Below are 23,825 nucleotides of genomic sequence, written 5' to 3'. Positions count from 1 at the left end.
AAATTATTTTACTTAATACTACCTATCTAAAAATTGGTTCTCAAAACAAATGTTGCATCTTATTTGGGCAAAAGAAATATAAAAAATAAGAAATAAGTGTTTGATTTGATATTTTTTGGAAAAAAAAAAAAAAAGAATGAACAGTGTATTTAAAATTCAATCCTCAAACGAATTGATCAAAATAAGGATGAGTTCTATATAAAAGAGAGTTTTATTATTATTATTATAGTTGTATACGCCATAAAATGTATTAATTAAACCATGCCAGTCATAAAATATTAAAATATTCTAATTTAATTATGTCTTATAATAATAAATACTAATAAATTAATTATATGTAGATATAATTTATACTTAATTTCTACCGCATTGATAAAAAAAAATAAAATATATATTTCTCTATCCATCACATTATCTAATTTATAAATTATCCTACTTAATATTACCCACCTAAAAACCCCTAAAAATCAGTGCCCAAAACAAATATTGCACCTTATTTTGGACGGAGAGAGTATATTTTAAAAAAATATTACATTAAATATTATTTAAATATAAATTTAAGTAAAATCTTTCTCACTAAAAAAATTAAAAATACCAAAATGGCTTTTCAAAGGCAACGAATGTATATGTACATCGACTAACCTACCATGTTTAAATTCGCACCTCCAAAAACGTTAAAAGAAAGCAACCCGGTAAGGAAAAGTCGCTAAGCAGTAGAAAACAAATATGCTACAACAGAGAGACATCTAAAGTCGTGTTTGGGCAACAATTTCGGAGAAACATTCGCCGACTAAAACCGTGACGTGACTCTAAAATAGTCGAAGAATTTCCACCCTCGACAGCATTTTCATTTTCATGTGTTGATTAGATTGCGACCTGTGATCATGAGAAACGAATTCGCATTTGGGTGATCGGGAAGTTCAGACCGGAAGAAAGTCCACTCGCCGCCGGTAATGGAAAGACCAATTCTTCTCGAAGACTTCGGTCAGAAGGTAGATTTGACGCGTCGGATCAGAGAGGTTCTGTTGAACTATCCGGAAGGCACCACTGTCCTCAAGGAACTCATTCAGAACGCCGATGATGCTGGCGCTACCACCGTGCGCTTCTGCCTCGACCGCAGGACACACGGCGTTGATTCTCTGCTCTCGAGTAACCTTGCCCAGTGGCAGGGCCCCGCTCTGTTGGCCTACAATGACGCCGTTTTCACGGAAGAAGATTTTGCCAGTATTTCACGGATTGGCGGCAGCTCCAAACATTCCAATGCTTGGAAGACCGGTCGCTTCGGGTAATTGATTCCTGTAATAAATGCATTCTCACGAGTTGCGATTTCTCTTATTGGTTTATATAATTAAAGTTTGGGACTTTGTTCACCGTCTGTTTCGATGAAATATTAATTACCTTTTAGTAGGAAATATATTTCTATGAAAAATTTATAAACCAGAATTGAGCAAAAGCTTATAGAATGTTTGGATTATGAAGTATCTGTCTTCAACAATTATACATGCAGCCTTGATGCATGAATGGTTTATTTTCCTCAGTGGTAGCTTTTTTGTTTGGTCAAATCGGTGTGTTTTCAATGCTGCATGTCTTGACATTTCGAAGTGGGGTGTAAATAACTTTGCTATGGTGACAGATGATTGGTAGCTAGATGCCAACATTATTAGTTTAGTTTTTGCTTTTGCTAGATTCTGATCCTTTTAACGTTTCATTTGTATTTGCTGCATTGCTTGAAATTGCCTTCTTATGTGTAACGTTGGGATGGGAATATAGTATTATTTGAGGATCTCTTGTTTGGAACTAATGTTTTTCGTCTATATTTTTATTTTAATTTTAATAAAAATATCTGTAACTTCTTTTTTGTAGGGTTGGCTTCAACTCGGTGTACCATTTAACTGACTTGCCTTCTTTTGTAAGTGGTAAACATGTTGTACTGTTTGATCCCCAGGGTGTTTATCTTCCAAACATCTCTATAGCTAATCCTGGGAAGCGAATAGAGTATGTCAGCTCGTCTGCCTTTTCACTGTATAAAGACCAATTTCTTCCATATTGTGCTTTTGGTTGTGACATGAAGAGCCCTTTCCACGGAACTTTATTTCGTTTTCCTTTGAGGAATGGAGATCAGGCTGCAAATAGTCAGCTCTCTAAGCAGGCTTACCTTGAGGATGATATATCTTCAATGTTTGGTCAGCTTTACGAGGAAGGAATTCTATCATTAATTTTCCTTAAATGTGTGCTATCCTTAGAAATGTATGTGTGGGATGTAGGGATGCCTGAGCCAAAGAGGATGTACTCCTGCTCTATCAACTTGACAAACAATGACGTTGTGTGGCACAGGCAGGCACTTCACAGACTCTCTAAACTAAACTTTTCTTCTGATTATGAGATGGATGCCTTCCCATTGGACTTCTTGAGTGAGTCTGTGATTGGGAATGTTCCTCAAACAAAAACCCATAAGTTCTATGTGGTGCAAATGATGGCTTCACCGTCCAGTAGAATTGGTACTTTTGCAGCTACAGCAGGCAAGGATTATGACATGCATCTGTTGCCTTGGGCATCAGTAGCAGCATGCATATCAGATGATCCACTTAATGTAATGTTCCTAATTCAATATACCACCTATAGTGATAATATATGTCTAATCTGGTGTACTCTCATTTTCTCTTTCTGTCAAATGTAAATCTTTCAAGGGGTGCATTTATAAATTTTTGTCCAAGCATTTGTGATCAGATTCTAGTGATTATGCACACATGTAATTATAGCGCATATAGTGGATTATCATGGGCAATGATACTTATATTTATGTGTTATGCCACATGGAAATTTGAAATTTTATTCTTGTTTCGTTTTGATGGCTGCTGCACCTCTTTCTATGGCCAATTTGGTTGCTTATTAAAATAGATTCTAATAAGTAATTTGTAGTATTATTTTAATGGCTGAGCATTTCAAGACAGAGCACATCTAATTGTGTACTTGATAACATCTGGATCACAGTAGTTTAGTGTTGTTACACTTCCTTACTATTTGGCAGAAGATGATTGTAAAATGCCTGAAATATCCTTACTATGCAATTTAATGTCTTACTTATTTCCTTACTCTCAAGTTTCTAGAAAAGGTTATATGCACTCTAATGCTTAAACTCTTCTTATTTTCTATTGTTTTAAAGCGGAATTTGGTGCTTTTGATTTCACATGTGATTAATTTTCATTGAAATCTCAACAGGATCATCAGAAGCTTGGACGGGCATTCTGCTTTCTTCCACTGCCTGTGAAAACTGGATTTCATATTCAAATTAATGGATACTTTGAGGTTTCTTCAAACCGCCGTGGCATTTGGTATGGTGATGACATGGACAGAGCTGGAAAAGTTCGTTCCGTCTGGAATAGGCTCGTACTTGAAGATGTTGTGGCTCCATGTTTTACGAAATTACTGCTTTGCTTGCAAAAACTCTTGAATTCAACAGAATATTATTCTTTATGGCCTATTGGCACTTTTGAAGAACCATGGAATTTGTTAGTTGATCATATCTATAGGAGCATCTGGGATTCGCCTGTCCTTTATTCAGATGTTCAAGGCGGGAGGTGGATTTCTCCCGAGAATGCATTTTTGAATAATGTGGAGATTTTTGGGAGTAAGGATATTGCCCAGGTTCTTGTCCAGCTTGGAATGCCCATTGTTTCTTTACCAGGTGACTTATATGATATGATCTTAAATTGCAAATCTGTCACATGTAAAAATGTTGTAACACCTGAGTCAGTACGCCATTATTTGAGAAAGTGCCAATCTTTGAATGTAATTGACAAATCTGACAAGTTTATGCTGTTGGACTATTGCCTTGAGGATTTGGTTGATGCAGAGATTGGAATACATGCATCTAACCTGCCGTTGCTTCCATTAGCAAATGGAGAGTTTGGATCATTATCTAAATTCTCAAAAGGGGTCACTTACTTTATTTGCAATGAGTTGGAATATATGCTTCTTCAACGAATTTCAGGGAGATTAATTGATCGGAGCATTCCTGTAAAGCTACTATCCAGGCTTACATCTATAGCAAATGTGGCAGGAGCAAATTTGGTTGTTTTTAACATCAATGAGTTCATCCCCTTATTTTCTGAATTTGTACCAGCCGAATGGAAATATAGGACAGAGATTTTGTGGGATCCAGATTCCAATTCTTCCCATCCTACTTCATCATGGTTTCTACTTTTTTGGCGTTACCTTCGTGAGCAATGTCAAGAATTATCCCTTTTTGGAGATTGGCCTATAATACCATCAGTGTCAGGGCATTTGTATAGGCCTCATGGACAGAAAAACTTGCTTAATTTAAAAGATTTGCCTGAGAAAATGCAACTCATCCTTATTAAAATAGGATGCAAGATACTGAACAGTGACCAAGGCTTTGAACACCCCGATTTAATCAATTATGTGCATGATGCTGATGCTGCTGGAATCTTGGATTCAATCTATGATGTGTCTTCTAATGATAGTATTACTCAGTTTCTTCAGTTTCTGGAATCTAGTGAAAGAGATGAGCTTCGTCAATTTCTTTTGAATCCGTCGTGGTTTGTTGGAAAGCAAATGGATGATTCTCACATACAGAATAGCAAGTGGCTACCAATTTATAGAGTCTATGATGGAGAATCTGCTGAAAGTTTTAAGTATTCTGATTTAGTAAATCCCCGCAAATTCCTACCTCCATTAAATTGCCCAGAGTGCTTGCTTTCTAGCGAGTTTATATATAATTTGTCAAGCACTGAAGAAGAATTGCTAATGAGATATTATGGTGTTGAAAGAATGAGGAAGACACAGTTCTATAAGCTTCATGTTCTGAATAGGATAAGACAGTTGGAAACTGATGTTCGTAACAGTGTCATGATTTCTGTTCTTCAAGAACTACCACAATTATGTGCAGAGGATGTATCATTCAGGGAAAGCTTAAAAATTTTGGAATTTGTCCCAACTGGTAGCGGCACCCTGAAAAGTCCATCAATGCTCTATGATCCAAGAAATGAGGAACTCTCTGCTTTGCTTGAAGATTATGATAGTTTTCCTTCTGGGATTTTCAGGGAATCTGTTGTTTTAGACATGCTACAAGGTTTGGGTCTTAAGACAACTGTTTCTATTGATGCTGTTATACAAGCGGCTAGACATGTGGAACTCTTAATGCATGGAAAGCAAGAAAAATCGCATTCAAAAGGGAAGGTACTTCTTTCTTATCTGGAAGCCAATGCCTTAAAGTGGCTACCTGACTCATCGGATTATGATAAAAGCACAGTGAACAGAATGTTTTCAAGAGCTGCAAATGCATTTAAATCTCGCCATTTGAAATCAGAATTAGATAAGTTTTGGAATGAGCTGAGGCTGATTTCCTGGTGCCCAGTCCTTATTGATCCTCCTTACTCTTTGTTACCATGGCCTACGGTCTCATCTTTGGTTGCTCCTCCTAAAATTGTACGACCATACTCAGACATATGGCTTGTATCCGCAAGCATGCGTATACTTGATGGAGAATGCTCCTCATCAGCATTATCCTATCAACTCGGCTGGTTGAACCCTCCAGGGGGGAGTGTAGTTGCTGCCCAGCTTCTTGAACTTGGTAAAAATAATGAAATGGTGTCTGATGCAAATCTTCGACAGGAACTAGCTTTGGCAATGCCAAGGATATATGCTATCCTGATGGCCTTGCTTGGTTCAGATGAAATTGATATTGTAAAGGCTGTCCTTGAAGGTTGTAGGTGGATATGGGTTGGAGATGGATTTGCTACTTCGAATGAGGTGGTCCTTAATGGCCCTCTTCATTTGGCTCCCTATATACGTGTCATACCTGTTGATTTAGCAGCATTCAGTGACTTGTTTTTGGAGTTGGGTATTCAGGAATTTTTGAGACCACCTGATTACGCAAATATATTGAGTAGAATGGCAACTAAGAAGGGCACCAGTCCTTTGAAATCTGAAGAAATTGCTGCTGCTACGTTTATTGCTCAACATCTTGCTGAAGCTCACTTTTATGAAGACCAAACACATATATATCTTCCGGATGCATCTGGCAGGCTTCATAGTTCAACGGATTTAGTCTACAATGATGCTCCCTGGTTGCTTGAGTCTGAAAGTTCTGAGAACATATTTGGCAGTGCAGCTCTATCTATGGGTGCTAAGCAGGCTGTACATAAATTTGTTCATGGAAACATATCTCATGATATTGCTGAAAAGCTTGGGGTTCGCTCTTTCCGGAGGATTTTGCTTGCAGAGAGTGCTGATTCAATGAATTTGAGTTTGTCTGGTGCTGCAGAAGCATTTGGGCAGCATGAAGCTTTGACAACCAGACTTAGACACATACTTGATATGTATCCTGATGGTCCTGCAGTTCTTTTTGAGTTGGTTCAAAATGCTGAGGACGCAGGAGCTTCTAATGTGATCTTTTTGCTGGATAAAACTCATTATGGGACTTCATCACTACTCTCACCAGAAATGGGAGATTGGCAGGGGCCAGCATTGTATTGTTTCAATGACTCTGTTTTCAGTTCACAGGATCTCTATGCTATTTCCCGTATTGGCCAGGAAAATAAACTTGAGAAACCTTTTGCAATTGGAAGATTTGGGCTTGGATTTAATTGTGTTTATCATTTCACTGATATTCCAGTTTTTGTTTCGGGGGAGAACATTGTTATGTTTGATCCTCATGCTTGCAACTTGCCAGGAATTTCTCCAACTCACCCAGGTCTCCGGATTAAATTTGTGGGTCGAAAAATTTTGGAACAATTTCCTGATCAGTTTTCCCCGTTTCTTCAATTTGGGTGTGATCTTCAACATTCATTTCCTGGAACTCTTTTTCGCTTTGCCCTTAGGAATGCAAATTCTGCATCCAGGAGCCAAATAAAGAAGGAAGTATATTCTCCTGCGGATGTACTATCATTGTTTTCTTCTTTTTCCGAAGTGATTTCTGCAACTTTACTTTTCCTACGCAATGTAAAGACTATATCCATTTTTGTGAAGGAAGGTCATAATAGTGAAATGCAATTACTGCACCGTGTTAATAGGGATTGCATTAATGAGCCAGAGGTTGAAAAAGGTCAGTTTAGTCACGTTTTTAGCTCTATGTATGGGAATCAGTCGGAAGGATTGAATAAAGATCAGTTCCTTCAAAAGCTGAGCAAATCAATCAACATGGATATTCCATGGAGGTCTCAGAAACTTTTGGTGTCAGAGCAGAGCTCCTCTGGTTGTAGGTCAAGCTTGTGGCTAACTAGTGAAAGCTTGGGTAGCTTCCACAGGAAGGATAAGTCGGCAACTTTCAACAAGAAATTTTTCAAGTTTGTTCCCTGGGCCTGTATAGCCACGCCTATCAATTCTGTTGAGCATGAGAAAAAAATGGGTGGGAGTGATGAAGTTCTTGACAATTCTCTTCCTAATACTGATGACATTATGAAGTTACTTCAAGCTTCCTCTCATGTTGCACGAAATTTTGAGGGTCGTGCCTTCTGCTTCTTGCCACTTCCAATTAGCACTGGTTTTCCCGTTCATGTAAATGCTTATTTTGAGCTGTCATCAAACCGAAGGGATATATGGTTTGGGGATGACATGACTGGGGATGGTAAGATGCGTTCAGATTGGAACATTTATCTCCTTGAAGAAGTTGTTGCACCTGCTTATGGTTATCTTCTGGAGACTGTTGCAAAGGAATTTGGCACAAGTGACTTATTTTTTTCCTTGTGGCCCACCAGTGGAGGTTTTGAACCTTGGACCTTGGTGGTACAGAAGCTCTATAAATTTATCTCTGAGAGTGGTCTTCATGTGTTATATACCAAGGCTCGTGGAGGCCAGTGGATTTCACCCAAGCAAGCCATTTTTCCTGATCATAATTTCAATAAAGCATGGGAACTGATTGAAGCATTGTCTGATGCTGGTTTACCTGTGGCTAATCTCCCGAAGGATATTGTTGACAAATTTGTGGAGATCTCCCCTTCGTTGCATTTCCTCACACCTCAACTGCTTAGAACTCTTCTAATTCGAAGAAAGCGTGAATTTAGAGATAGAGATGCAATGATCTTAACACTTGAATACTGCTTACTTGATCTTAGAAGACCATTTGCATCTCAAAGTTTCTATGGGTTACCCTTGATACCACTCTCAAGTGGAGCCTTCGCAAAACTGGACAAAAGAGGGTTAGGTGATCAAATTTATGTTGTAAGAGGAGATGGATACAGCCTTTTAAAGGATTCTCTTCCGCATCAACTGGTAGATTGTGGAATCTCTGATTATATATATGATAAGTTGTGTGCTATAGCTGAAAGTGAATGTTTCAATATATCTTTTCTGACATGTCACCTGCTTGAAAAATTGCTTATGAGACTACTTCCAGCAGAATGGCGAAATGCTAAGCAAGTGACCTGGGTTCCTGATATTAAAGATCATCCCAGTTTGGAATGGATAAGATTTCTGTGGAGCTATCTGAGAACATCATGTGAAGATCTTTCGTTGTTTTCTTCCTGGCCAATTTTGCCAGTAGAAAGTAATATTCTCATACAACTTGTCAAAAATTCTAATGTAATCAGAGATGGTGGGTGGAGTGAAAACATGTCAGCATTGTTGCAGAGATCCGGGTGCTTAATCCTGAGGCGTGATATCCCGATTGAACATTCTCAGCTGAAACATTATGTGCAGTCCCCAACAGCAATGGGTGTTCTAAATGCACTGCTGGCAGTTCCTAGTGAGCCAGAAGACATTGAGGGGCTCTTTGGTGAGGCTACGGATGGGGCACTGCATGAACTTCGGAGTTTTCTTCTCCAATCCAAGTGGTTCTTAGATGGTTTGATGGAGAGTACTCATATCACTGCTATTAAGCAAATTCCAATGTTTGAGTCATTCAAGAATAGAAAACTTGTATCTTTAAGTGGATCTTTCAAATGGCTAAAACCGGCATCAGTACGTGAAGAACTTTTAGATGATAACTTTGTGAAATTGGACTCAGAAAAAGAAAGAACAATATTGGAAAAGTTTTTAGGTGTCAAGGAGCCATCAAGAGTTGACTTCTACAAAGATTATGTACTTCCCCGCATGCCAGAATTTATTTCCCAGGAGGGATCTCTCTCATCCATTTTGTCTGACATTAGATCTTTATTTGAGGAGGATAACACTTGCAAAGCAGTGTTCTCTTCAACAGCTTTTGTTCAGGCAGCAGATAGATCTTGGAAAGAGCCATTCCGGTATATTTCTTTTTCTTATTCCTAGTAGGGGGGGAGGGGGGGGGGGGAGTGAGAGGGGGGAGGCATATCACTGTGATGCATGATATATAACTACGAGCATTTGATTTCTATTTGCCCAAAATATGAGGTGCAGACAAAGCTATTGTCAATTCTAACACTGCTCAATATGGTATTAGAGCTGTAAAATTGCTTCCTGAGAGCAAGAACCTGCACATGTACACTATTTACATGTTTAACATTGATGTTTGATTTTCAAATACTACATTTACATATGAACATGCCATAGAAAGAATTCTTGGAGTGAGATCAAACATGGGCAAGGAAGCAAGAATTCTCAAGTGTGTGCATTAGAAATATTCATAGTGGCTTTGTAGGAGCTGGAAAAGGAGAGGAGTTGTTTGCCTGGCTATAGTGTTCTTATTTTGAGTTTTCTAGATTGGTTTATTACACAGTGATGGCCACTTATCACTTTCTAAATCCCTATTTTTAGAAAAACTATATGTATATTGTATGGTCACAAAACTGGATTCTGAATGAGGAGAATGGAGCTGTTCCACAATCTAATTCCAAAGTCATGTCAGAAGTGATTGTGTACATGTTTAGCCCCTGAGTTCAACATTTACTGATACATTTATGCACCTATTAACTTACAATATTTTGTATGGCAGACTTTATGATCCTCGAGTTCCTGAACTAAAAATGTTTCTCCACGAAGGAACCTTCTTCCCGTCCGAGAAATTTTCCAACCCTGAAATTGTGGAAACGTTAGTCACCCTTGGGCTAAGACAAAAATTGGGTATTTCTGGTTTACTTGATTGTGCAAGGTCAGTTTCAATTTTATATGAATCAGATAATTCAGAAGCTCTGATACTTGCAAGGAGGTTGCTTTCTTGTTTGAATGCACTTACGATGAAGTCATCATATGAAGATAATATGGGGCACTCTGTCAATGCCATAGAATCAGCAGACCTCACACTGTCTGGATGTGAAGAACAGTTGACTGATTATGGTTTTGTGGACTACTTAATGAATGATGTGGATGCTCATTCAGCTTTCAAAAGCTTGCTTGATGATATAAATGGGGATGAATTTTGGTCAGATCTGAGGTCTATCAACTGGTGTCCTGTATATTCTGGTCCGCCTGTTCAGGGCCTTCCATGGTTGGACTCATCCAATACAATAGCAACACCAGCTGCAACCAGACCTAAATCACAGATGTGGTTAGTTTCATCAAAAATGCATCTATTGGATGGTGGATGTTCCAATATACTGATGCATAAACTTGGTTGGAGGGATCCTCAGGATGTGGAGACATTGGTTGCGCAATTAGTTGGTTTGTCCGCCAACTATAATGAAATCAGGTTGCATTGTGATACTGAACTGAAAAAGCATATCCCATTAATCTATTCACAGTTGCAAGATTATGTAAAAAATGATGATGATCTGGAATTTCTTAAATCTTCTTTTGATGGCATTAAGTGGGTTTGGATTGGAGATGATTTTGTTTCCCCAGACGTGCTTGCATTTGATTCACCTGTAAAATTTAGTCCCTACATGTATGTGGTACCATCTGAGCTGTCAGTATTTCAGGATCTGCTTTTAGCCTTGGGTGTCAGACAAAATTTTAATGTATTCGACTATATTAATGTTTTAAAACGATTGCAGAATGATGTAACAGGTGGCACTCTGTCAGCTGATCAGTTGAATTTTGTTCAGTGTGTCCTAGAGACGATCACTGATAACTACTTGAATGAGTCAGGATCAGAAGTTTTCAGTACACTTTTGATTCCAGACTCTACTGGAGTGCTTATGGGTGCAGCAGATCTTGTCTATAATGATGCACCGTGGATAGAGGGTAATTCTCTTGTTGGTAAACGTTTCGTGCATTCTTCCATCAGCTATGACCTGGCCAACAGGTTGGGAATTCAATCGCTTCGGTCCCTTTCTTTAGTCAGTAAAGAATTGACTAAGGACATTCCTTGCATGGACTATAACAAAATTTGCGAGTTACTGGAATCACATGGGGACTATGAATCTCTTCTTTTTGATTTGCTTGAATTGGCTGATTGCTGCAAAGCGAAAAAACTTTACTTCATCTTTGACAAGAGGGAACATCCACGCCAGCTTCTTCTGCAGCATAATCTTGGTAATCATCTGTAAATTGATAGTTAGTTAAGACTATGATAATCTGTTTCATGTCGAATGCTAATGCTTTTTGCAGCAATGATTTTTTTGAATCTCTTCTCACTGAGAATGGGTTTTGTGAGTTTATGGAATATGCCAATTTTGATGTTTCCCCACATATTTTGAATTGCGGCATCTTTTAGATAATGTGCTTAGTCTGTCACTACTTTATAATTATCCCAACTCATGCTAGAGATGCTAATTATGAACTTATGCAGCTGAATTTCAAGGGCCTGCCCTGGTGGCTGTCCTGGAGGGAGCCAGCTTAAGTGGAGATGAAATAGCTAGTCTGCAGTTTCGTCCACCATGGAATCTGAGGGGTGACACTTTGAACTATGGATTGGGATTGCTGAGTTGTTTCTCAATTACTGATCTTCCATCAGTGATAACTAATGGTTGCTTGTACATTTTTGATCCTAGAGGTGTAGCAATCGCAACATCTTCGACATGCTCTCCATGTGCTAAAGTTTTTCCCTTAAGAGGTATGGCTGAAGGGTGTGTTGTTTGAGTGATTTGATTTGTTTTCTACAATTCCCAAATTCCTCAACCCCCCCTTCCCCCCCCCCAAAAAAAAATTAATTAAATACAATACTTATTTTTTATTTTTTATATTACACTACAAATCAATTTTACATTCAAAACATTACATCAATTCCTATTTATATCATATCAAATAACTATTCAAATTCAAATCACACTATTCAAATCCAAACCGAAAATCAAAACCTCCAAACAAACACACCTTGTTTTTGAGTATCTTTGACTCTCATATTTGTTTTGTTTGCATGTCCACTAATCTTAAATATATAGTAAATGTGAAAGTAATTATTATGTGTCCCGCATTGAAAAATGTTGGGAGCTCCTTATTGCTTATAAGAGTAAAGGACTACTCCTATCACTAATTGGTTTTAAGATGTGTACTTCGTATACGAGGGATGTGTATGATATTCCCCTTCCTTTTGCATTTACAATATATACTCTCTCTCATAAGAAAATATGTTTACTTTCCTTATTTATTTGTCATAAAAAAATATGCTCATTTTCTTTTTTAGCAAAAAATGATACTACTTTTTACCTTTTTTTAACTATTTTTTTTCTACTTTTCTTACAATAAAAGTGAAAAGTACATAGCACATTAAAACCCGTGCCCAAACCAAATGAACTAATTTTACATGATAGATGGAGTATTAGAAAATTTTGTTAATTAGATTGTCATTTCTTTCTCTTCTATATGTCTAATGGTGGGAAGTATGCTTCCGGCATTTCAATTTTAATTAAAATTTCGTATCTATGTGAAAAAGTGTATTTCATGGTGGGTTATTGCTCAAAAACTGCATTGAGATTTTTAATAGTGTTACTAATGAGTGTTTTGTTTAAATTAGGTACAAAATTGACTGAGCGTTTTCGTGATCAGTTCAGTCCCATGCTGATTAACGAAGATATGCCGTGGTCATCAATAAATTCAACTATCATACGTATGCCATTTTCTTCTAAATTCTTGGAAGAGGGAGGTGAATGTGGTTCTGCAGGAATGAAAACATTATTCAACAAGTTCATGGAACATGCTCCCAGAATGATTCTTTTTTTGAAGTCAATTTTGCAGGTAACGTCAGTTTTTAGCTGACTTGATCAATCACATAGAGATAAACATAGTTGAATACCTCCAATTCTTATACAGTCGTGCCTTTTCCATTGAGCACACCTCAAGATTTTGCTTCAGATTGTGTGGAGTTCTTTATGTCCTGTGTCATCGCTCAAGGTCTAGCAAGTGTTAGATTCATCTGGATCAAGAAACAGAAAATACGATGTGATAGTTGTCTTTATAGTAGAGTATCCATGATATGATAGTAACAATGCATTTAAATTGCTGCAGTGACAATAAGAATTCCTAGGAGGTTGCTTAAGCCAATAAGAACCATAAAGGCCATATTTCACTAGGAAAGTAAGGGAGAAGAATCACAGGTAGCAATAACACTTTGGAAATGGAAGTCAACAAACCAAGGGTGTAACTCATCATTGTATAAGTAAATAGCGTACGGGGGATTTTGCCTTAGAGCAGTAGTGGTTCTGTGAGTCTTGCTGATGGAATGTACTTTGTACAGGGGATTTTTGCCTTATTTATTTATTTATTTGAAGAAATGATTATATATAATAGTAGATTACAATCCAAGGAGATAGGAGCTCCTGATAGATAGACATGCATAGAGGGACTGAAATAATAGGGGCCCTATCCTAAACACATAAGGACTAGACTGCAAAGGAGATGAGTGTAGGGACTGGAGCTATAAGATCCAAGGAAACTGGATTTGCTGATAGTTATAGCCAAACTGAGATCTGAAAATTCCCCTGGCTACACATCTTCTGATACGTATGGACATAGTTCTTATTTTTTCTGGGTGAAAGATTTTCAGTGACTTTTTTTTAGTTGCTTCTTTTAAATAATTTTAGTGGTTGAAATGTGTTTATGTTTATATTTGAGTCTTTGTAGCTTAATTACTCTATGTGCAGGTATCTTTGTCAACATGGGATGATGGAAACCCGCAGTCATCTCTTGATTATTCAGTTGATATTGATCCTTTATCTGCTTCTGTCAGAAACCCCTTTTCAGAAAAGAGGTGGAAGAAATTCCATCTATCAAGTATATTTGGTAGCTCTACTGCTGCAATCAAATTGCAGGTGCTGGATTTGAACATGGTTCAGGGGGGAGCTCGAATTGTGGATCGATGGCTTCTTGTGCTCAGCATGGGTTCTGGTCAAACCAGAAATATGGCACTAGACAGGTACATTGTGAGATGAGACTGAATGCTATCACCTGTGATTGTTTGCTTTACTATTTTTTCCTACATCTTTCTGACACTATAATGGAAGTTGGAAGAATCTGACATTGATCATGATTCATGGCTTCTTCGCATGTGTAGGAATGGTTTTTAGCTGCCTGCTGAACCATTGACAATTTTTTTATTCATCTGTTTGAAATTTATCACAAAAAACCCATTAATAGGTGGGACATGAGTCACATGACAATTTCAATTTTAAGTACTCTCTACCTTTTGCATGAATTTTTGTCTCGGAAATTTTGCTCTAAGGAAAGATGGATGCTGTTTTAGCATAGTTTAGCCATTTCGTTGCTGCAAGATTCATTCTTATTTATATTTAACAATTAACATTACGTGATTGGTTGGTTTTATTTCTATCACATAGTCCATTTAGTTTTGGATTCCTGTGTGTATCTTTGATTTGGTCATCATGAAGTTGATGTTTTGAATGGTGAATGGCCACACCACAGTGGGTGAATCAGTGTCAAGTAGTCCATCATGTATTAATAGTCAGAAAAGACATGCTGTCAAAGGGAACTGTGTAATTGGCAGATGAACTAAGTTCCTAGCGCTCTTATAGCAACTTGAATCCCTTCTTTTTTGAAGAATATAGTATATATAGAGTAGGAAAGAGAGGTTACAGATCCAGGATAGAAACAAAGAAAAGAACATAGGCAGCCCTACTAAGAGAAACTCTGAGTATTACCAGAAGACTGCACCAATACAACTTAACAGTCACCAAACAAAACATAACAGGGAAGGCAACTTGCATCTTAGTTGTCTGGCTGTTGAAGAAAGGATGTTCACTTAATCTGAAATGTCATAGCACACACACTTGTGTCTCTGTAGTTTCATTTTGTCTAACAAGCTTTAAAATAGCTACGTGCTGGCACCCAAATTGTAGCGCTAGCACTAAACTTGGCTCCTCGGCTCACTTCAGTCCGGAGGGAGGGGGCAAAAGCATTTACCACGCACTCAATTCAATGGTCAAGCCAATAAGCAAGACCAATCATTTCTGTTTTCATCTCAGTATATTCATGGAGAGGATATCTTATAAAATTTTTGGAGTAACTACAGAGAACTGCTAGAAATTACATGTCTGGATATGTGAAAGCATTTATTTATTATTTTAGATAAAAAAGACTTAGATGAGGAGTATAGATCATAGATATAGGTTAATATATACAATTAAATCAAAAAACTTCTAAGACATCATTCAATACCTGAACCGTGAGTGTGAAGTTAAAGGTGGTATCATGAGCCAGTAACCAGTTGATATCTTAAATGCATGTAGACATTCCTCAAAGACCTCACCATGAGTTATCTTACAGAATGTTGATGTTTTCTAGCTGACATTATTTTGGTTATGCAGGCGGTATCTTGCATACAACCTCACACCTGTTGCTGGAGTTGCTGCACATATATCACGGAATGGTCATCCTGTCAAAAATAATCCTGTAAACACCATAATGTGTCCTCTTCCTCTATCAAGCAGTATATACATACCAGTAACTGTAGTAGGAGCTTTCCTTGTCCGTCATAATCGGGGTCGTTACCTTTTTGGATGCCAAGATACCAAAGGTGCATTGGAGGTGCAGTCTGATGCTGGAAGTCAGTTGATTGAAGCTTGGAACAAAGAACTGATGTCTTGTGTTTGTGATTCCTATGTTAGACTGATACTTGATATGCAAAAATTACGGAAAGACCCATTAACTTCAGCTCTTGAGCCTCCTAAATTAGGCTATTCAGTTAGTTTAATTCTGAATTCGTATGGGGATGAAATATATTCATTTTGGCCCAGGTCAACAGGAAACTTCCAGGCTAAACAATCTATTGACAGAGAATCAACTACCATGATACCTCAAGCAGACTGGGAATGCTTAATTGAACACGTTATTAGGCCTTTTTATGTTCGTCTTGTTGAGCTACCTGTTTGGCAGCTGTCTTCTGGAAATTTAGTTAAAGCTGCCGATGGTATGTTTCTCTCACAACCTGGAATTGGAGTAGGGGACAACCTCTTACCTGCATCTGTTTGTGCTTTTGTCAAGGAACATTATCCTGTATTTTCAATCCCTTGGGAGCTGGTCACTGAAATTCAAGCTGTAGGCATTGCAGTCAGAAATATCAAACCAAAGATGGTACGGGACCTTCTTCGTGGCTCTTCACCTGCTGGTGGTAGTTGGCCAATAGATACCTATATAGATGTTCTCGAATACTGCTTATCTGATATCCAGCTTCTTGAGTCATCTGGATCAAGTGAACTTCAGACATCAAGGAACTTGAATAATTCTGATGTCGGTTCGATGACCGAAGAAGAAGATAGTCATTCCTTTGTTGCACCAGGCATAATTTCCCGAAGGCGTGGCATTGCTTATCCTTCGGTCAATTCTGGAGGAGATGCTATTGAAATGATGACAAGTTTAGGAAAGGCCTTATTTGATTTGGGCCGTGGTGTTGTTGAAGATATGGGCAGGACAGGAGGTTCCTTGTCTTTGACTGGGAGTACTAGTTATGGTTCCTATGGCATCAATACAATTGAGGATCAGAAGTTTTTGAATATCTCATCTGAAATGAAAGGCTTACCCTGTCCAACTGCAAAATCTAGTCTGAGCAAGTTGGGGTTTACTGAAATTTGGGTTGCAAACAAAGATGAACAATGTCTGATCACTTCTTTTGCAGGGAAGTTCATCCATCCAGGAGTGCTAGAGAGACCTGTCCTGCGAAATATTTTCTCTAATCGCTCCATTCAATCATTCTTGAAACTCCAACCTTTTTCTCTTCGCTTGCTTGCCTCCCACATGAAATCCGTTTTCGATGATAATTGGGCAAATCATGTAATTTACTCAAAAACTGCTCCCTGGTTTTCATGGGAAAGAACTGCTAGTTCTGGAAGTGAAGCGGGCCCTTCTCCTGAGTGGATTAAACTCTTCTGGAAGATTTTTCGAGACTCATCAGATGACATCTCTCTGTTTTCTGATTGGCCTCTTATTCCTGCCTTTCTTGGTCGTCCAATCTTGTGCCGTGTGAAAGAACGGCATCTTGTCTTTTTTCCTCCGACCATCAGTATTTTGAACTCTTATGACACTGTTGGTACATGTGAAGTTAGTCACTCTGATCTAAGTTCAGAGTCTTCTGAGCTTCAACCATTCTTGTTGTCTTTCAAGGCTATAGAAGAAAAATATCCTTGGTTGTTCCCATTGCTTAATAAATGCAGTGTTCCAATATTTGACGCCAATTACTTAGATTGTGCTTCTTCATCGAAGTGTTTACCAGTTGATGGGCAGTCTTTGGGTCTTGTTATTGCATCCAAGCTTGTAGCATCTAAACAAGCTGGATATTTACCTCAACCAGTGTCCTTATCTGATTCTGATCGAGATGAACTCTTCAATTTATTGGCTTCTGATTTCTCTTCATGTGGCACTGGTTATGGAAGGGAAGAGCTTGAAGTGATACGTGAACTTCCTATTTATAGGACAGTTTCAGGCACGTATACTCAATTGGGAGGCCGGGATATTTGTATGATCTCATCAAACACATTTCTTAAGCCATCTGGTGATCAGTGCCTTTCTCACTCAACCAGTTCAACTGGAAGTCGTTTACTTCGAGCCCTAGGCATTCCTGAATTGCAGGATCAGCAGATCCTTATAAAGTTTGGATTACCTGGGTTTGAGCAAAAACCTCAGCTTGAGCAGGAGGATATCTTGATATACATTTACACAAATTGGAATGATCTTCAGTTAGATTCCTCTGTAATTGAGGTGCTTAAAGATACAAAATTTGTGAGAACAGCGGATGAACTGTCAGAACACCTGTGTAAACCCATAGATTTATTTGATCCAGGTGATACATTATTGACATCTGTCTTTTCTGGAGTGAAGAATAAATTCCCTGGAGAAAGATTCATTTCTGATGGATGGCTTCAGATTTTGCGGAAAACTGGTATCCGAACTTCAAATGAAGCAGATGTTATTCTAGAATGTGCTATGAGAGTGGAGCAACTTGGAGGTGAATCTCCAAAGCACGCAGAAGTTTTTGATGAATTTAATGTTTGGAACTTGGAGAATGAAGTGTCTTTTGATGTCTGGGCATTGGCAGAAACTTTGATCAAAACAATATTTTCTAATTTTGCTGTGCTGTATGGAAACAACTTCTGCAACCGCCTTGGAAAGATTGCTTGTGTTCCAGGTGAAAAGGGCTTTCCAAATATAGTTGGCAGAAGAAGTGGGAAGAGAGTTCTTTGTTCCTACTCTGAAGCTGTAGTGATGAAGGATTGGACTCTTTCTTGGAGTTGTTCACCAATTCTTTCAATACAAAGTGTTGTACCCCCTGAGTATGCTTGGGGGCCGCTACATTTATCAAGTCCTCCTCCTTTTTCTACTGTGCTTAAGCACCTTCAGGTACACTATATCACAATAGTGTTTTTTCTTTTTTAAGAGAACTTTATGTTTGAGGTTCAACTGCAGCTTGTTATTGACCGAAGTTAATGGCGTGCATGATACTCCCAGGTTATTGGAAAAAATGGTGGGGAGGACACTCTTGCTCATTGGCCTGCTGATTCAGGTGTCAAAACAATTGATGAAGCTGCCCTCGAGGTGTTGAAGTATCTGGGCAAAATCTGGGGTTCTTTGTCTTCCTCAGGTATTATTAGTTTCATGTCATTTCTTTCAGGGGAATATTCATACTTAAAATCGTGGACACTTGTCACGTCAACAAATCTTTGTATATGCCTAAATAGACTTTTGTTTCCTTTTGTTTTCATGTTTTTATTATGGCTTCTGATATCTAATTAAAATTGATTGTTGTGTGTGTGTTGCTGTGCGTTTTTTAAATCTCTCATATGCGGAATTCTTGTAGCATTGAAAGGGTTCTAACAACTTACATGTTTGTTAAAGGATACATACTGAATTTACAGCGCATACAGTCCACAACCTTAAAAGTATTTACATATTTTTTTATACCTATTTAGTTTATTACTTTAATCATATTAATATATTATCTTGTATCCGACTTTTAAATTTTTTGGCTGAAACAGTTAACAGAGGCTAATCATTCGTCAGTAGGAAATTTGTCTGATTTAAGTATTATTTCTGGAGTGCTGTATTCTCTTCTGTTAATTATAATTTCTTTAAATATATTCAAAATTATTTTGCAAATGATGCATGTCCAAGAAAATTTTTGTCGACAACATGTATGCTAATTGTCATAATCTTATGGAATTATAATAATTATCTAATATTACATTATGGTTAATATATTAACTTGCACATTTATTGAGTAAAACTGAAATATGTCAATTATTATCTTTGAGAAAATTAGTATTCAAAAAAAAAAAAGAAAAAAAACAACAACATATATTGCATTACTTGTTCATTAATAGATAAGGATAGATATTTTCCTTGAGTTAGTGAGAGTGATTGTGGTGAATATTGTCTAATATAATCGTCAAAGCCACCTCCCACATTGGTAGATTATCATTTATGATTCGGCTAACAATATCGACAGAACTATAATAAACTCAGAGTAGCTAAACTCAGAATTTTTTATTGTTGGATTCATGAGGCTCCACCTAAACTCAGAGATTAATAAACTAACTTGTCTCGAGATGCCCCTCTCATCTCCTTTGAGCACATCCCAGATCCAGTAATGGGATCACATACCACTTTGCAAAATGTAGGACACGCCTATATTTCGGTATGGTTGTAATTAGATATAGGCTAACACCCCCCCCCCCCCCCCCCCCAAACCTCCCCCTAGTTTGGTTCTCTCTATTTACACCATAATTTTAATATAAGTAAAGTTAATCTTCTCTCCAAGAAAAATGGATATATGTGTATATATATATATATATATATATATATAGAGAGAGAGAGAGAGAGAGAGAGAGAGAACTATTTATGTTGTATTGGTAAGCCCCTAGTTGGTTATGTCTTGACCAAATCATATTCTGCTCAGATGGAATGGTGAATTATGTTGCAAAACATTGTAATATATGTAGCTTCTTTGTTGAAGTATAATGGCTTACCAGCATGATTTATTACACTTCCTGTGAAGTGGTAATGCAAGCTGCTAAGATAGATGATCTGTTTTATCCCAAGTATGTGAATTTATTTATTTTTTCTTAATTCTTTGTGTTCTTCCTTGTAATCAAGATCTAATAAAAGGCATTGGATTGACAGATATTGCAAAGCTGAAGCAAGTTGCCTTCCTTCCAGCGGCCAATGGTACTCGTTTGGTGACCGCAAGCTCTCTTTTTGCACGCTTGGAGATAAATTTGTCCCCATTTGCATTTGAACTCCCTTCCATTTATCTCCCTTTTGTAAATATTCTCAGAGACTTGGGCCTTAAGGATTCACTATCTATCGCTTCTGCAAGAAATCTTCTTTCGGATCTTCAAAAAGTTTGTGGTTACCAGCGCCTAAATCCTAATGAATTCCGTGCTGCTGTTGAAATTTTGCGTTTCATATGTGATGATAAGGACAGCTCAGGGATCTCCAACTGGGATTCCGAAGTAATTGTTCCTGATGATGGCTGCAGGCTTGTCCATGCTAGAACATGTGTATATGTGGATTCTCTTGGCTCACACTACGTCAAACATATTGATACTTCTAGGCTAAGGTTTGTTCACCAAGATCTTCCAGAGAGAGTGTGTGAGATCCTTGGCATCTCAAAGCTCTCTGCAGTTGTCAAAGAGGTAGGCAACAGGCTGGTAGTTTTTATGATTTCCTATGCGACTAACTTGATCTTGTGTTGGTTTCCTGTTGTGATATTATCTGTTTACCTTTGTAGGAGCTGGACCACAGCGAAGATTTATGCAATTTGGAATGTCTTGGTACTGTTTCACTTACTGCAATCAGACAAAAATTATTGAGCGAATCATTTCAAGTTGCAGTATGGAAAGTACTAAATAGTGTTGCTAGGGCGAGTTCAGGATTGGGTTTTGCAGATCTGGAGAAGGTCCGAAAGTCTTTGGAATCTGTTGCAGAAAGATTGAAGTTTGTTCAATGCTTATACACTCATTTCCTCTTGCTTCCAAAGTCAGTGAACATTACTCTCGTGGCTAAGAACACCATTCTCCCAGAATGGGAAGACGTATCAAAACACAGGGCACTGTACTTCATAGATCAGTCCAAAACTTGCATCTTGGTTGCTGAACCTCCAAAGTATATAGCAGTTGCCAATGTAATTGCAGCTGTTGTAAGCCACATTCTAGATTCACCAATCTCGCTGCCAATTGAATCTTTCCTGCTTTGCCCCGAAAGCACTGAGCCTGCGCTCCTTGATTCCCTGAAGCTTTGCTCTCACAAAAGTGACCGAGAGTTCGCATGTGGAATAGACTCTTTGCTAGGAAAAGAGATAATGCCCCAAGATGCTATCCGGGTTCAATTCCACCCTTTGAGACCATTCTACAAAGGGGAGATAGTGGCTTGGAGGTCTTCAAATGGAGAAAGGTTGAAATATGGAAGGGTTCCTGAAAATGTCAAGCCATCCGCAGGACAAGCATTATACAGATTCATGTTGGAAACCTCACCAGGGGTCACTGAACCTATTCTCTCTTCAAATGTTTTCTCATATAAAAATATTTCATATGGCAGTGCTGAATCATCAGATACCAATCTAGAAGGATATAATACAGTTAATGAAAGCACAAGACCAGAAACTTCTGGAGAAGTCAGGCCAAGGCACTTTCAGGTACTTATACTGTGAACTTGTTCTCTATTCGCCTTAGGCAGATGTAAGCATTGTAACATCTTTCTATACAGTAAATTTATATTAATACTTAAAACTCAATGCAACATGAAAATCGTGATCTCTTATGAGTTTAACTTAAGTCATTGCTGTGGACTGTGTTTGCATATGTGGGCAACTTTTATAGTGTACCTTTGGTCAACAATAAAGTCCCAGTTTCCACCTTCACAGAATACTTTATTTTTTGAAAGGTTTCTGAATACAATATTAGAAATTCAGCTTATTTTTAGGAGCTCACAGGTCAAAATTTACATAGCCGGCATAGGTTGGTAGTAAACTAACATGAAAAATTTCCTTGTCACAGTGCTTCTTCATAATTAATGTGCTATTTGGCATAGGTTGATATGGACCTTCTATAATGTAAAGTGGCAGAAATTCTTTTGTTTGAGGTTCAAGTTTGGGACATGGTATATCCTAGCACTCTACCCTAGGTTAGTCGCCAAAAACATGGAAATGCCTTCTCCCCACCAAAATTTCCCGTGGGCCCCTTAAGTCTGTTTCCGATCCTGCCTATCTTGATTCACCTAAAGGCAATGGATTTATGACCTCATAGAACCTATCAAACTTTGTGAATGTGTCATGAAGAAGGATATCTTCTTTGAATCATACATCTCAAGGTGCATCATGTTTGCTTTGTTTATTTCTTCACAGTTCCATTTCTGACCTTTTAAGTGCCTCTGGGCAGCCGCAGCCAGTACAAGACCTTCAGCATGGCAGAGTGTCAGCTGCAGAACTGGTCCAAGCAGTTCATGAAATGCTTGCAACAGCCGGAGTTAATCTTGATGTGGAGAAACAGTCACTATTGCAGAACACATTAACTATGCAAGAACAACTGAAGGAATCTCAGGCAGCACTATTACTGGAACAGGTCTTTTTTTTGTTTGTTTCATCATTCTTTAATGTGCCTTGTGATGTGTGTGAATGTTAGATAATTGTTGTGCATGCTACAAATATACAATGGCCAGTGAATAGTATTATAATTTTGAACACTAATCTACTCTGAAAGATGGCAAGCACAAAAGTTACAGTTGATCTATTTAACCTTTGGCGGGCAACACATATATTTATTAGCATTTCTCCGGCGGTTCAGAAGCAAAATTTTCTTATGTTGATGTACATAATTTATGCATTTCTGTCTGCAAAACCTTGCTAGACGATATGTTAAAAATACACTCAATGAGAGGAAGTCCAAATGCTATGTTGATATGCCTGATAGAACATTATGTTGGTATACAAAGTACGAATGTTTTGTTGGTATGCATGATAGAACATTGTAGATAAATCAATTTAAGCAATAGATGCAAAGAAATTCTTTTGATTATGTTGGAATGCCACAAGCAGGAAAAGAGTGAGTCGGCAGCCAAAGAAGCTGAGACTGCAAAAGCAGCCTGGTCATGCCGAGTGTGCTTGAACAATGAAGTGGATGTGACATTAATTCCATGCGGTCATGTACTGTGTAGGAGATGCTCTTCTGCAGTTTCAAGGTGCCCGTTCTGTCGCATCCAAGTATCGAAAACCATGAGAATATTTCGGCCTTGATTTGAATGAGGTTTCTTTATCTAACCTTTTATTCATTTTTAGTTGCATTAGTTGTCATACAGAGCTCTATGAATATTTTTCTGGTTTGTCCACCCCTCTGTGTATATTTTTGTATATAGACAAATCAACGTCGAGGTCTTACATACTTTGGGGCATTGAGATTTCTTTTGCTAAATTTTCTCTTCAAGGGAGAAGGGTATTCTTTAAACAACCTTTGGATTTTGATGGGTATCCTATTGTGTGTATCTTTAAAACATTATTTGTCTCTAGATGCCAACTTTGTGCTGCAACAAAACAGTGATTCCATTAGCTTTGCACGTGTACTTATTCAGTTCAAGAA

At 38.0% G+C, this 23,825-nt stretch overlaps 1 protein-coding gene across 5 annotated transcripts; it reads left to right on the top strand.

The window, feature by feature from the left end:
- The first annotated feature begins 749 nt into the window (after nucleotides 1–749).
- Nucleotides 750–23,825, top strand: LOC127252147 (uncharacterized). Of its 5 annotated transcripts, XM_051276202.1 has the most exons (14): nucleotides 760–1,285; nucleotides 1,864–2,183; nucleotides 2,265–2,590; nucleotides 3,220–9,200; nucleotides 9,869–11,346; nucleotides 11,603–11,866; nucleotides 12,767–12,987; nucleotides 13,893–14,164; nucleotides 15,573–18,597; nucleotides 18,706–18,838; nucleotides 20,377–20,891; nucleotides 20,987–21,889; nucleotides 22,632–22,814; nucleotides 23,288–23,825. In XM_051276202.1, the coding sequence occupies exons 1-14, from the start codon at nucleotides 954–956 to the stop codon at nucleotides 23,483–23,485; spliced, it is 14,151 nt and encodes a 4,716-aa protein (XP_051132159.1). In that variant the 5' UTR covers nucleotides 760–953; the 3' UTR covers nucleotides 23,486–23,825. The 5 variants fall into 5 exon arrangements, with proteins under 5 accessions (XP_051132162.1, XP_051132159.1, XP_051132158.1 ...); XM_051276201.1 differs by having other exon boundaries at nucleotides 1,864–2,590; XM_051276203.1 differs by having other exon boundaries at nucleotides 1,167–1,285; nucleotides 1,946–2,590.

Source organism: Andrographis paniculata, unplaced genomic scaffold (assembly GCF_009805555.1).
Source record: "Andrographis paniculata isolate CXL003 unplaced genomic scaffold, ASM980555v1 Contig45END, whole genome shotgun sequence".
Lineage (NCBI taxonomy): Eukaryota > Viridiplantae > Streptophyta > Magnoliopsida > Lamiales > Acanthaceae > Andrographis > Andrographis paniculata.
Note: the sequence above shows the minus strand (reverse complement) of the source record. Positions and strands in the feature narration are given on the sequence as shown.

Coding starts and splice junctions, on each gene's coding strand:
- LOC127252147 (XM_051276201.1), top strand. CDS start 954: ATGGAAAGACCAATTCTTCTCGAAGACTTCGGTCAGAAGGTAGATTTG. Junction 11,347..11,602: donor TCTTCTGCAGCATAATCTTG/GTAATCATCTGT, acceptor GAACTTATGCAG/CTGAATTTCAAGGGCCTGCC. Junction 18,598..18,705: donor CTGTGCTTAAGCACCTTCAG/GTACACTATATC, acceptor TGATACTCCCAG/GTTATTGGAAAAAATGGTGG.